Source organism: Prionailurus viverrinus, chromosome F2 (genome assembly GCF_022837055.1).
Source record: "Prionailurus viverrinus isolate Anna chromosome F2, UM_Priviv_1.0, whole genome shotgun sequence".
NCBI classification, from domain to species: domain Eukaryota; kingdom Metazoa; phylum Chordata; class Mammalia; order Carnivora; family Felidae; genus Prionailurus; species Prionailurus viverrinus.
Genome location: NC_062578.1, coordinates 63,934,196 through 63,948,076, shown reverse-complemented (window position 1 = coordinate 63,948,076; position 13,881 = coordinate 63,934,196). Strand labels below are relative to the sequence as shown.

The 13,881-nt window shown below is 39.3% G+C and overlaps 1 protein-coding gene across 2 annotated transcripts in view; it reads left to right on the top strand.

Annotated features, from left to right (window-relative positions):
- Positions 1 to 326: 326 nt before the first annotated feature.
- Positions 327 to 13,881, top strand: part of TAF2 (TATA-box binding protein associated factor 2) — a 95,386-nt gene continuing 81,831 nt past the window's right edge. For both annotated transcript variants that reach the window (XM_047842193.1, XM_047842191.1), the window contains exons 1-3: positions 327 to 693; positions 1,431 to 1,485; positions 10,842 to 11,002. In XM_047842193.1, the coding sequence (XP_047698149.1) occupies positions 611 to 693; positions 1,431 to 1,485; positions 10,842 to 11,002 (299 nt within the window). In that variant the 5' untranslated portion in view covers positions 327 to 610. The remainder of the gene's footprint in view (positions 694 to 1,430; positions 1,486 to 10,841; positions 11,003 to 13,881) is intronic.

Here is a 13,881-nt window from a genome sequence, read left to right as displayed (position 1 = left end):
CCTGGGGTCTAATTACACGTTTTCCAGCCTAAATAAGCTGGGCCCAGTGAGTTCATGGTGTCTGTTCACACAGCAAACCAGCAGGACCCCCCACTCCTGGTTTCGTGTATCCCTGGCTACTAACACCCCCACCAACTTCCTGTCCCGTTCTTCGCAAGCCACTATATATTTGTGTCGTATTTCCTAAATTTTAACAGTTCCCTCCCACAGACTATATATGGTCAAAGAGGCGAAACCCTCTAGCGCTTTCGTGCAAGCCCCGCCCTCTGACCCAAGGCTTCCGGCTTCCGCCCGCGCCGCCGTTCCACTTCCGCTGACTCCAGAGGTTAGAGGTGACAGGCAAGATGTCGGCTGACGGTGGCTTTGAGCGGTTGCTGAGAGGAGCATCTTCGTGACAAGCTCGGCGGAGGGGACTGAAGGGAGCCGGATCGAGGGAGCGAGTTCGAGGCGGCGGCAGATTGGACGGGGCCGGGTGTGGGCGCCGAGGAAGCCCTGGCCGCTGGGCATGACTGTCGGGAGCGAGGGGGAGCGAGGAGTGGGAGGTGCCGGAGGCCGGTAATACCCCGCAGCCCCCGGGAAACCGGGAAGCCAAGCTCGGTGGGAGCGCTTCATGCCGCCAACTGGTTTAGAGCCCGCCAGAATGAACAGGAAGAAAGGAGACAAGGGCTTTGAAAGCCCAAGGCCATATAAATTATAAGTATTTTTTCATCTTCCTTTCCTCTTCTAGCTTTTGTTTTTATTAATTATACTTGGTGATTGCTTGAAACTGCCTTTGTGAGCCCTGGAAATCTAGTAGGAAACTAGAACCCATTTACAGTGATGGAAATGGTGTTTGTTGGATATCGTGTATGGTTTTGAATGACAGCGTTATTCAACAAATTTAATGTCCTTTGCTGGTTAATAGGTGGTTTTTTTTCATATATATATGTGTATATATATGTGTGTGTGTGTATGTATATATACATACACACACATATTTTTTTTAATCTGTTTATTTTGAGGGAGAGAGAACACGAGCAGGGGTAGGGGCAGGGAGAGAGGGGGAGAGAGAGACAGAGAGAGAGAGAGAGAGAGAGAGAGAAAATGAATCCCAAGCAGGCGCAGCGCTGTCAGCACAGAGCCCCACGGTGGGACTCAATGTCAGGAACCGTGAGATCATGACCTGAGCTGAAATTAGGAGTATGACGATTAACCGATTGAGCCACCGAGGGGCCCTGATTGTGTTTTTCTTAAAGTACCTTGCTGTCTTTTTTTTTTTTTCCAGAGAAATCTTTTTCCATTTGTTTTGCTCAGTTTAAAACATGCAGTTACCTTAATTTGCAGGATTTTAAATGGAAAAGTTAAGTATTGTGAGCTGCTTATTCCTTGTTTATACTTGAATAGGCTTATGCTTTCGTTTACTAAAAGTACTTTTTTTTTTTTTAATATACAACCCATCAGGTCGTCTGCATCAACAACATAAACTTTCAGAGAAAATCTGTTGTGGTGAGTATGTTCTCAACAATTATAAGCAGTAACAAGTCACCTTTACAATATTCAGAAACTTTCACTTCCAGATAACTGTGTTTCAAGAGTAGGTGAGATTTGGGATTCAGATATGTATGACTCCAAGGTGAATAGCCTTGCTGCTATACTGGCTGCCTTCTCAATTCTTCTTTCTTTCTTTCTTTCTTCCTTCCTTCCTTCCTTCCTTCCTTTCTTTTTTTTTTTTTTTGTTGTTGTTGTTGTTGTTTCTGGGTTAATATTTTATTCCATTTAATCAGTTGTGGAATGTGAAAGTCTGTATCACCAAGCATTTTAGAATTGTGAAAGAAACAAGAATAAGCCCGTAGTGAAATTTCTTCTGTGAAAAAAAAATTAAGGTTAGGGCTCTCATTGACTTGACTTGGCTGCTGGGAGGCCAGTTTTGTTTTCTAATTCTTGGCTGACCTGGTTTAGGTGGATTGCTTTGTAAAGTTTTAGATAAGGTGTTTGATACATATAGATTGCATGTATATCCTTGGAATATAGAAGTCTTTGGCTACCTAAGTGCTTAATTTGGGGGGACTTGTATTAAATAGAATCTTAGCTGTTTTTATTTATTGTCTGGAGGTGTGTGTGATGGCATGAAATTCCCCCCAGATGTTATCCATGTATTCATATGTTTACTTAAGATGAGCTATATAGTTAAAAAAATGGAACCTCTTCATAGGAATCATAGAATCCTTAAAGGTTCATTAAGTCCCATGTCCTCAAAGAAATTTCTCAATCAGTATTCCTTACATATGATAACAGCTGACCCTTTCACAATGTAGGGGTTGGCGTCCCAACCCTCTGCACATTAAAAAATATGGGTATACCTTTTGACTTTTCAAAAACTTAGCTACTAATAGCCTGCTGTTGACCAGAAGTGTTACCAATAACATGAAGTCCATTACTGCATAATTGGTACGCTTATTATATACTGTGTTTTTATAATAAATGTTGAGAAAGAACATGTTACTAAGAAAATCATAAGGAAGAGAAAATACGTTTACAGCACTGCACTGTATTTAACAGGACAAAATCCATATATAGGTGGGCCTCTACAGTTCAAACCTGTGTTCAAGGGTCAATTGTATTTACCTTGTACTTCACAGAAGGGTACTTTAGGTGTGTTGTGTTGTATGAATTGGGTAGGGAAGATAGGAGAATTAGGGAGTTTAGTTAAGAAGTTATTGTCATATTCTTACAGTGAAGCCCTGAAGGAAAATAACAATAGTGAAAGTGGTATAGAAATAGAGTTGATATGGTTGACTGAATTATAGTGAACATTTATTGAGTATATACTATGTATGAGACTGTTGTAAGGGTTTATGTGTATGACCTCACTTAATCTTCACAATAACCCCATGAAATAGATACTGTTTTACCTTTATTTTTATAGTTCAAGCAGCTGAAAGATTTCAGACTAAGTAACTTTCTTCAGGGTGTAAAGTTAGCACGTGATTGAGCCATTTAAAAAAATTTTTCTTTTTTTAAAATATTTATTTGGTTTTGAGAGACACAGAGTGAACGGGGGAGGGGTAGAGAGGAAGGGAGACACGGAATCCGAAGCAGACTCCAGGCTCTGAGCTGTCAGCGCAGAACCCAACTTGGGGCTCAGACTCATGAGCCGTGAGATCATGACCTGAGCTGAAGTGGATGCTTGACTGACTGAGTCACCCAGGCACCCCCATTTTTTAATTGTAGATGATCTAAGAGTCACCTGCAGCTCCTTTCTGTCATTGTTTCCCCTTTCAACCTCCTCTGCCCCTGCCAAATTGAGAGATGGAAAGGAATTGCAGATAACTTTTACTGAGAATTTTAGGAAGGAGTTGTGAATGATTTTTGGGTTTCCCACTAGAAAAATTGGTTGGATGGTGTATGGATTAGGGTCCCAGAAGGAAATAAGCAGCATATTCACGTAGGTTGAGGGAAAGTAGAAGAAGACTATTTAGAAGACACAGGGTTAAGAGAAACCAAGAGATGGTAGGGCACACTAGGTTAGCAACAAGGAATAGTTATTACTTCTAAACCTGAAAGAACAAAGGAAGAAAGAAGTTACTAGAAACTATAGTAGTTGTCAGAGTGACCTTATAGGAGGTGTGGCCTTTGGTAGAAGAATGAAGCTACTGCCTCCCTTAGCTGGATAGGGAGGAACCTGGAGGGATAAATGTAATGGGCTCACTCTCCTTCCCCTCTCCAATTTTGTCTTTGTGCTTCCCATTTGACCACCCCAACCAGAAGCTGAAGGGCTGGTGCCCAGTTAATGCAACTCCTGGGGTATATAGTGTATTAGGAGGGGCAAAAGGAGAATATCTAGAATAGTCTACCCGTTTTGCCCCCAAGCCATCCTTGTTTTTTGTTAAGAAGAAAAGCTAGTGTTCCCAACACAGGGGACTTAACGAAGTCTTATCCGCTATTGCAGAGGTTGGCAATGGCCAGCTACCTATTTTTGTAACAAATTTTATTTGAGCACAGCCACACCCATTTATTTATATATTGTCCAAAGTGCTTTGGAGCTACACTGGCAGAGTTGAGTACCTGTGACAGAGACTGTGTGGCCTACAAAATCTACTTACTATCTGACCCTTTAAGAAAAAGTTTGCCAATCCCTCACCTAATGAATTCACATGAGGATATGGTAACTCATCTCTACTCCCATGTAAGGTATTAGATATCACCAGTAGCTTTCGTACAAACTAGTGGAAAGAAAAATGGGTAAGAGAATGTGAAACTTAATTGCTAGAGCCACTGTTTTCTTTAGCAGGTGTCAAGGCCAAGGTTGATATAGACAGCTGTGTTACTCTTCCACCTATTTCATTTTTCCTTTTTCTTCTGCCAACATTTCTGTTGGTCTGACCTAGACCTTCATTCCTGTAGGATCTGCATCCTTGCTTGTCCTGTCTTTTTTGGGTTCTTACAGTTTTCCGTTGATTAGTGCTATTGGCCAAGTGACCCTGAGATGCATTCTGTGAATCTCTGTGAACTGCAGATATAATTGTTGTCCTTACTGTATAGCAGAACCTTAGTTCCTGTTTGGTAATTGAGATTAGTCATTCCAGTCAGTATAGTGACCCTCTCTCTGTTGGTTCCATAACATGAGGAACCTAACATGGCCAAGTGACAGTCTCAGCTTCCAAATGGAACCATGATTATATGCCCTGGTGGATGCATTTTTCTGTTGGCCAAACATACTGAACCGAACACAAGGTTACAAAGATAGCAAAAATTCCTTCCGTGGTTTTTTTGATGCAATAGTGAGAATAGTCACTCCAATTTTTACCTTTTGGTTCGCAGATCTATTTTGGCTTTGGAGAGATGTCTCTATATATATGGTACACTAGTTAAGACAGCATCCTGTTGTAGGTCTCTGAGTTGGTGCTGTAATTAAGCCTACAGCAGTTGATCATGCCAGTCCTTCTGGATAATCGGGTACAAGATAAAACTAGTAAATTTTGTATGTAAGAACCCATAACCACACTTCCCTATACACTAAGTTGGAGGTATGTGTGAGATAATACAATGATATATAAGATTTTCTGTAAGTATGTTGTAGTTAGGGAAGGAAAATCTAGAATATGTGTCTGTTCTTGTAAGGGCATATCATGTTCTTGATATGAGCTGTCTGATGTAGTCATTCTACCAAGTGATTAACTGGTCCTTCCAGTACCATATTGGATGCTTAGTATGATCCTCTACTACTGGTAGTGGGCACTCAGCAGTGGTGGTAGTCAGATCATCTTTGGTGTGTATGTCGGCGGGGGGAAGACCATGTTGTTGGGCTCATGCATAGCCTCCATTCTGCCTCCGTGACCACTTTGTATATCGAGCAGGGTGTCTAGGGAAAGAATCTTTGAGATCTATTTCATCTTGCCAGTTGGTTTTTGAGGGTCCTGTCTGCTGTAGATGCCCTCTGATGGCCATTTATGTGATAATAACATGGATATTTTCACATTATACTTGTGCTGAGAAATCCATTAATACACGTCTTCTACCATCTTCTATTTTCAGTCTTTTAAGTTTGTTCTTACCAGGTTCCTAACCATCCTATTAGCAATTGCCCATGGATCAGTGTAGTTGTGTACTTTAGGTCATCTCTACTACAAAGAGTGTACAGCCAGACGTATTTCCCAATGTTCTGTCTGCTGTAGGACTTTCTTCCACTGTCTCCCAGGGTCACACTTCAGTGGTATTCTTTTTTTTTTTTAATGTTTATTTATTTTGGAGGGACAGGAGACAGCACAAGAAGGGGAGGAGCAGAGAGAGAGAGACACAGAATCTGAAGCAGGCTCTACACTCTGAGCTGTCAGCACAGAGCCCAATGTGGGGCTCAAGCTCACGGACTGAGAGATCATGACCTGAGCTGAAGTTGGACACCTAACCGACTGAGCCACCCAGGTGCCCCAACTTCAGTGGCATTCTAATGGCAGCTTCCACCCACTTCCAGCTGGTCCTAGCATCCTGTGAGCTTATTCATAATTCAGGCTTGTGCTTTGTTCTATTCTGTTAACTGAACAAGGGGAACTCTCCTTGAGGCCTGAGATGGAAATTGAAAGAGAGGTAGAGAAGCAGTGGAAGAAGTATTAATGGATTCCGAGCACCTGCTCATGCTGTTGCCTGTACTTTATGACCCTGCTTGGGTCTGGTTCAGATGTGTTGTCTTTTTAAAAGTGGACAACTGCTGCACGTGCCCGCTTCTGTTTTTCAGAGCTTTCTATTACACTCAATCTCATCACGGTCATTTCAGGTAACATAGTCGTTGGGAGTCCCATGGTCATGTTTGAGTTTCTACTGAAGGGTCTAGAAGCAAACCAGTAGTTGCTTTGCAAATGGAATATAGTTGGTGACAGGAGAGGTTGTGGTTTTCCTCTCAAACCTCAAGAATTTGCACTGTCATTGTATTGGAAAAAGCCAGAGTCTGTACAGCATCTCTATCTGCAGTGGGCATTTCAAATACCATAGGATCTGCTGAGTCATAAAGCCCAAATAGCAGGGCAGCTTGAACCACAATCTGGACCTGCTGCAGAACGTTTTCTTGGTCTGGACCCCTCTCAAAGCTGACAGTGTAATAGGTTGCCTGGTAAGCGGAATGCCCAAATGTATATATTGCCTCCAGAATTCAAAGAAGCCCACCAAGTTTTTTGTCCCTTCCTGAGCAGTTTTTTGTACCTTGCTGAGCAGTACAGAATGAAACAACTTATTTTTCATTTGGAAGGAATATTTTTATATGCCTTAGAATACTGGAACCTTAGAAGCTTTGTTAATGTGACAGGCTCCTGAACTTTAACGGGATTTAACTTTCATCCTGTGCCACCCTTGTTTTTATTAAAACATTTGGAGAATTCCTTTCCCTTCCCAACAGGTCATGTTAGCATAATGTTGTCAATATAATATACTAGTATAATGCTTTATGGGCTATCTTGGAAGCAAGGTACTTTAGGACTATGTTTTGATTGAGCAGGAGAGTTGGTATAGTTTTTAGTTATTAGGTGACAGTGAAGGCATTCTGATGTTTTGAAGGCAATCTGTGATTTTTTTTTTTTCCTGATAAAAATTCTTTGGGAAAAAAACATTTGTTTGATAATTAGCTATGATACTAGTTACCAAGAGCTATGCTGATTTGCTGTATAAAAATACTGTATCTATAACTGTGGTTTAGATTGACAGATTTGTGGTAATTCACCATCATTCTTTGAAACCTTGACTTTTGCATTGGCCAAATAAGTTAAGATGTAGTAAGCATCTTCCAAATATTAGAGGGCACTAATCTCTGCAGTTCCTCAAGGGATGTCTAGTTGCTTTGATTTACTATAGTTTCTAGGACTGGTGGAGTAAGCATGAGTCCTACTCTGAAGTAGCCTTGGACTGTTATCCCCTTTAGTACTTGACCTCCAAAGACTTCCAGTATGACTACCAGACCATGGTAGGGTTTTGGGACTCCAGGGATTGTCAGTTAAGAATCAAGATAAGACAACTCCAGAATAAGGGCAAAAAGTAGTTTATTTGAGTGTGATGTAGATCTCAAGATTTTAAAGTATATGTCAGACTTGAACATGTTTATAGGCACAGGAAAAAAATCCTGTACTAATAGGATAGGGTAGTTAATAGAGCGGGATTTTTGAGAATACTGCAGAGTATGGCCCCCAGTGGATGGCTGATTTTTGAACAGTTAGGGAAAGATATATACATGTAGCTGGAAGGCAAGAGAATTGATACTTGGCAGAACAGTGGTTGAAATTAAGGATCTGCAGTAAATGGAAAAGAAAGTGCTGTAAAAATGCCAGGAAGGACTGTAGTAAGAAACTGGAGGAGGTCCAGGAACAGGACTTCATATGGTTGAACAAGAAGACTGAGAAGTAATAAGAGGGGCAGAAGGATAAGCATTGTGGACACTCAAGTTTAAAATGTCAGCTTGGGAGTAATTCTGGGCAGTGATGATGTATCTTTGGAGTGTAATCTTGATTGCTATCCTGTAATAGAAGTAAAGATTGTAGGAATTAAGGTCAAGGAACTTTGAAGCAGGGTTACTGTATGGATCAGATATATCTACATTCAGATCACTTAGAGTTATGGTAGAGATGGGTTAGAAAAGTTGCATATGAGCCTTCAGTGAATGTTGGGGAATTTGGGAGGTAGTAATGAAGAGGAATAGAGGCTTGTGGATCTGTATGGGATGACTAAAGGAAAAAGAAATACAAAAGAATAATAAGAACATTTCTTAGATGTCCACTATGATTTTAAGTGTTTTCCATGTATTGCTCAGTTGTCTTACCACCAAAAGGTAGGTACTGTCATTATTCTTGTTTTATAGAGGAGGAAATAGACACTGAGAGCTAGAGTAAGTAACTCGAGATCATACACTCACTAAGTGGTAGAGCTTGGAATTGAATGCAGACAGTTTACCTCCAGAACACATACTTTTTTTTTTTTTTTTTTTTTTTTTTTTAGTTTAGGGATAGAGAGTGAGCGAGAGAGAGGGGCAGAGGAAGAAAGAGTGAATCCCAACGCAGGGCTCTAGACCCTAGACTTGGACTCAACCAACTGAGCCACCCAGGCACCCCGTAAACCATGTATTTAATAATGACATACTGCCCGTACTCTTATAGCATATGCTATAAGATTCTGTGAGTGGTCTAGAGTAGCACATGAAACTAAAAGGTTTTCTGTTTTCCCCTCTCCTAATTTACAGCGAATGAAAGAATAAGTAGCTTCTTGTCAAAGGGGTTTCAGGAGACATTTCATCTAAGGCTGGAAGGTAGAGAAGGAATTTTTCAAAGGGTTGAATGGCCCAGGGGAGGTTATTTAGAATAGGATGGGAAGGTGGTCAGCTGTGAAGTGGTTGGGAGGGAACAAGGAGCAAGGAGAAGAGAGTGAGAGGTTACATGACCAGACAAGCTTGCAGTAATGCCAGTGGCCAAGGATGACAGAGAGTGGAGCCTTGTGGAAGTTAATGGGTCTGAATGTTGCAGGCAGATAGAGGTTAGGGCTCTAGGTGGTGTCAGAGACCAGATGATATGAGGAGACTGGGCTTTCCCTATCTTCATGAAATATACTCCATTCACTGTTTTGTTATTGTTAACCTTAGTCAAGAAAGCCAAATCCTGTTCTTCTATCCCCACCCATGTAAGCTAACTATTGACTTAAAGCACTTTCCATAATTTTTTCTATTACAGTACACTTTTGCTGTTTTGATTCTGTTTGCTTGCTTTCAGCTGATCCAAGCTTATTTATGTAGATTGGTCAATGGATTGCTGATAGGCTAATTAAAAGAATTTTGGTCTTTTGCCCTCCAGTTGCTGATAGTTTACGCCTTTAAACACAAAGCTTTTCATTAACACTATTTTGGCCTCTGCTCTTTCTATTCTTATTTGCTACCATGCAGATCTGTGTAGAGAGTCTAATTTATGGATGTATGGCTGTCTTCTTATTTGGGAAGTGGTGGGGAAAAAGGGCTGCAGAATCTCTGTGCTTTTGAGCAGTTAGGCTAAGTGTTTTATAAAAAAAATCTTGCATGTTATTTAAAGCCCTGTACAAGAAACATGGTATAGTAGGATTCCACTGGAATCGTTTAGATGTAGATTTGAATGTCATTTCTCCACTTATTAATTACATAATTTTTTAAAAATTTTTTTTAATGTTTTTATTTATTTTTGAGACAGGGAGAGACAGAGCATGAACAGGGGAGGGTCAGAGAGAGGGAGACACAGAATCTGAAACAGGCTCCAGGCTCTGAGCTGTCAGCACAGAGCCCGATGCGGGGCTCGAACTCACGGACCGCGAGATCGTGACCTGAGCTGAAGTCGGCCGCTTAACCGACTGAGCCACCCAGGCGCCCCTACATAGTTTTCTTAACTTCGTTAACTTATCTGTAAAAAGCGTAAAGTAGTACTTTTTTCAGTTCATAGAGAACATATGAAAGTATCTAGTGTAACATCTGGCACACAGTGTTGCTCCCTAAAGCCATTAGAATGGTTATACTTGAGCCCTCTGTGGTTGCTGCCTCCATTTCATCTTAGCTATTTGTGTTGCAGGTTCTGAAATTTTCCTGTTCAGTTTGCAGCCCTTGAAATGCTATTTCATGCCTTCCCATATTTCACACTTGAGTATATCAGTTTTTTAACCCATCATATTAAAAACACTGGACATATGTGTCATGTTCCATTGACCCATCTTTCCCATTTGATTCCCATTTTGGAAGGCCATGTTCTTTTTCTTTTTTTTTTTAAACGTTTATTTATTATTATGAGACAGAGAGAGCGACAGAGCATGAGTGTGGGAGGGGCAGAGAGAGGAGGAGACACAGAATCCGAAGCGGACTCCAGGCTCTGAGCTGTCAACACAGAGCCTGACATGGGGCTCGAACACACAAACCGCGAGATCATGACCTGAGCCGAAGTCGGACGTCTGACTGACTGAGACACCCAGGCGCCCCTGGAAGGCCATGTTCTTTTTACTCACCAAACTGGTTTTGATTCTCTTTCTGCTCTTTTTTTTTTTCTTCTTCCCTATTTGAGTTCCAGTCTGTCTAGAAAGCCTTGTATTTGAGAGTGTGAGTCCTTTTACTTTTTTCTGGCAGATGGTCCAGTTTTCACTGATGGTGAATGTGAATCACCAAGAAGATAAAGTCTATATAATTCATACCTGTTCATTCATTAGGACAATAGTGTTTGAAATGAAGATACTCAGAGAACACATATATATGTAGCTATTTGGGATTCTGTCTCTGGAATGTAATAGAAATAGTGGTATAAGTAAGTATAAGTAGTAGAAATAAAAAAAAATATTCTAAAACCTACCAGTCTCAATTATAACAAAGTTATTATTCTTTATCATTGCAGGGATTCGTGGAACTGACTATATTTCCCACAGTTGCAAACTTGAATAGAATCAAGTTGAACAGCAAACAGTGTAGAATATACCGAGTAAGGATCAATGATTTAGAAGCTGCTTTTATTTATAATGACCCAACCTTGGAAGTCTGTCACAATGAATCAAAACAGTAAGTTTTATACCTTAAAGTTGATATTTCTAACAGCTATATATTCCCCATATTATTGGATTAATCTTTTCAAAGTACTTTTCTTAGATTATTACTAGGCTCTGAATCCCAGTTTTTTTCCTAATTATAATTTCTGTTTTTTTTATAATTTCTTTTATAATTTTTTATAATTTCTCTGCATATTTGGTTCAAGAAATTTTACTAGTTCTCCCCAACATAGTAAGTTACTGAGTTTTCTTTCTTCAGATTACAGTTTTGAAGAAGTATTATCTGAGAATTAAAAAACAATTTTAAGCCATTTTTCTACTTTTAATATTTTTAAAAAATACTTTATTAACATTAATCTTCAATGGGTTAGGTGGTTGTTGTAATCCTTAGAGCAGAGACTACTTCAGAATATTTTATAAAATACTTTGACTGCCTTTGAATGTCATATAAAAATACTATGTCTTAGGTGTCTCTTCACTTTAAATATTACGTCTACTTCACTTTAAATATTACATTTTTACTGATAAAAAACCTTGTTTTTTATCAGTAAACATGCTGTTATGAGCAGTTTTGTGTTCTACTTTTTTCATTTAAACACTTTGTCTCCACTTTTCCACATATGATAGTCTTCACTCTCTATCATTTTTATGGTCAGATAATATTTATTCAGTATATTATAGTTTGCATGATTGTTTTCCAGTTGTTTGGCATTTGTGTCATTTCCAGCTTTTGAGATCGTAAGTGATGTTGAGTGAATATTTTGGCATAAATAAGGTTTTTTCCTTGAATTATTCCTTTAGGCAAATAGGATTACTTACTATTCTTAAGGCTCTTTTTAGTATTTTACTTCATTGTGCCCAGTAATATTTGTATTAATTTAAGTACTGTGAACTATGTTTGAGGGCACTTGCTTTTTCAAAGTTTAGAAACCATTGGATTCAACCATGATTCTCTGTTTTGGAGTAGGGTGCCAAACCTTAATTATAAACTGTTTTTAGTCAAGATATTATTTTAACTAATTGCTGCATTAAGGCAGCAATTCTTAAAGTGTGATTTCCAGACAAGCAGTATCAGCATCACCTGGAAACTTGTTAGAAATGCAGACTCCCAGGCATTGCCTTAGATCTGCTGAATCAGAAAGTGGGGATTTGGTCCTGCAATTTGTGTTTTATTTGTTTTGGGTTTTTTTGGTGGTGTTTTTGTTTTTTTAAGATTTTATTAAGTAATCTCTACACCCAACGTGGGGGTCCAACTTACAACCCCGAGATCAAGAGTTGTGTGTTCTACCAACTGGGCCAGCTAGGTGCCCCCCTGCAATTTGTATTGTAACTAGTGTGCCAGGTGATTCTGAGAGGCTAATTAATGCCTATGAGCCATTGCCTTAAGGGTTTACAAGGGTTGAGACAGGAGGCTTATCTTTAGACATATTTTTGGTCCCAGTTATCATTGGTTTAGAATCTTTCAGACTCAGGGAAGAGAAAAGAATATGCTGTTGGAAAAGTTCGGGGAATCTCTGAATTACTCCTGTAACTTCCCATTTCACAAACTTGAGTTGTTGAAATTACATTGCTTTTTCAGCTACACTTGTAGAACTCATTTAAAAACACTTATTACAAAATCATCTTCCTCCTTTTTCCCCCAGAAAAAAAAAATGACCTGCCCTTAGAGTAGTAAATATATACCACTGATGTATGGAAAAGGCACTTGTAAAAGAGCAGGTAGGAAAGCAGAGCAGGTAGGGAAGCCATGGCCTTGCTAGAGTCCGGAATAGCTCCGCAGTTGACACTAGAACTCTGCATTTGACGACAGGTCAAGTAGGCTCTCCATCTGCCAGTCACAGAACAGTGTTTGCACATTTGCTTTACCTGTTGTTTCTGCTCTGATCTCAGAGAATATACTCTGTGGCAGTACAGTGACAGGAATGATGGTTTCCACGTCTGTTGAGGAAACAAGCTTTTACTTTTTGCCTTGTTTGTTTTGAAGTGATCTTATCTCCTAAAGAATTTCTCTAGTGATAGGGAAGATGCTTCATCACTTATAACGTTATAATGGAAGAAAAGAAAGGTAAAAAGGGGAGTCTTTTCAAACGTTACGCTAGGAAATTGGGAAAGGTAGAATATATTATAATTTTTCTTTTCAGTTAGAAACAGCTCTTTTAGCCATGGTCACTTAGTAAATATTTGCTCACTACCCCTGCTTTTCTTCCAAGCTCTAGAATCTTGATTACTTTTAAAGAGGGATGACATTAGTTATTTTTTGCTGGTGTTCATTATTTGATTGGTTTAAAAGAGGATTTGAGGTTGGTTTTAGAATTTTAGTAGACAACAGTTTTAAAAAAAGTGGCTAATGGAATTAGCATGGAGAGTGAAAAAGCGTAGGATGGTGTGTACACACTGTTAAGTTATTGCACAATTGTTACAGGAAAATTATAGATTTAGTTTTGATGTTTCTGGTTGCCTTACCTAAGAGGAAACACTCGTTTATATGATTGATAAGACACAAGATAGAAGATACCGGGTTATTCAGAAGAAATACTGCTTTTCTTAGCAGTTAAATGTGAACAATCTTTCTTCTGGATGACATTATTTTTAGAGAACTTTGGGAAAGTCAGATACTTAAGGTCTTTAGCATGTCCCTAGATACTTCTGTTACCTTTCTTGTTTCTAAAGTAACTTTCTTTAATAAACCAATAAAATTTACACTACAGTTGAAACAAATTAAGTATAACAGTTTTGAAATTGAAAGTTAAACTTAAATTCTGTGATAAAATTTGATCTTAATACATATAAGAATGTCCTAACATTCAAAGAAGTAATGTACTACTTAATCACATCTTCTTATTTGTTTTAAACTTAAGATACCAGGCTATCCTGTTTTTGATGGAAAGAGTG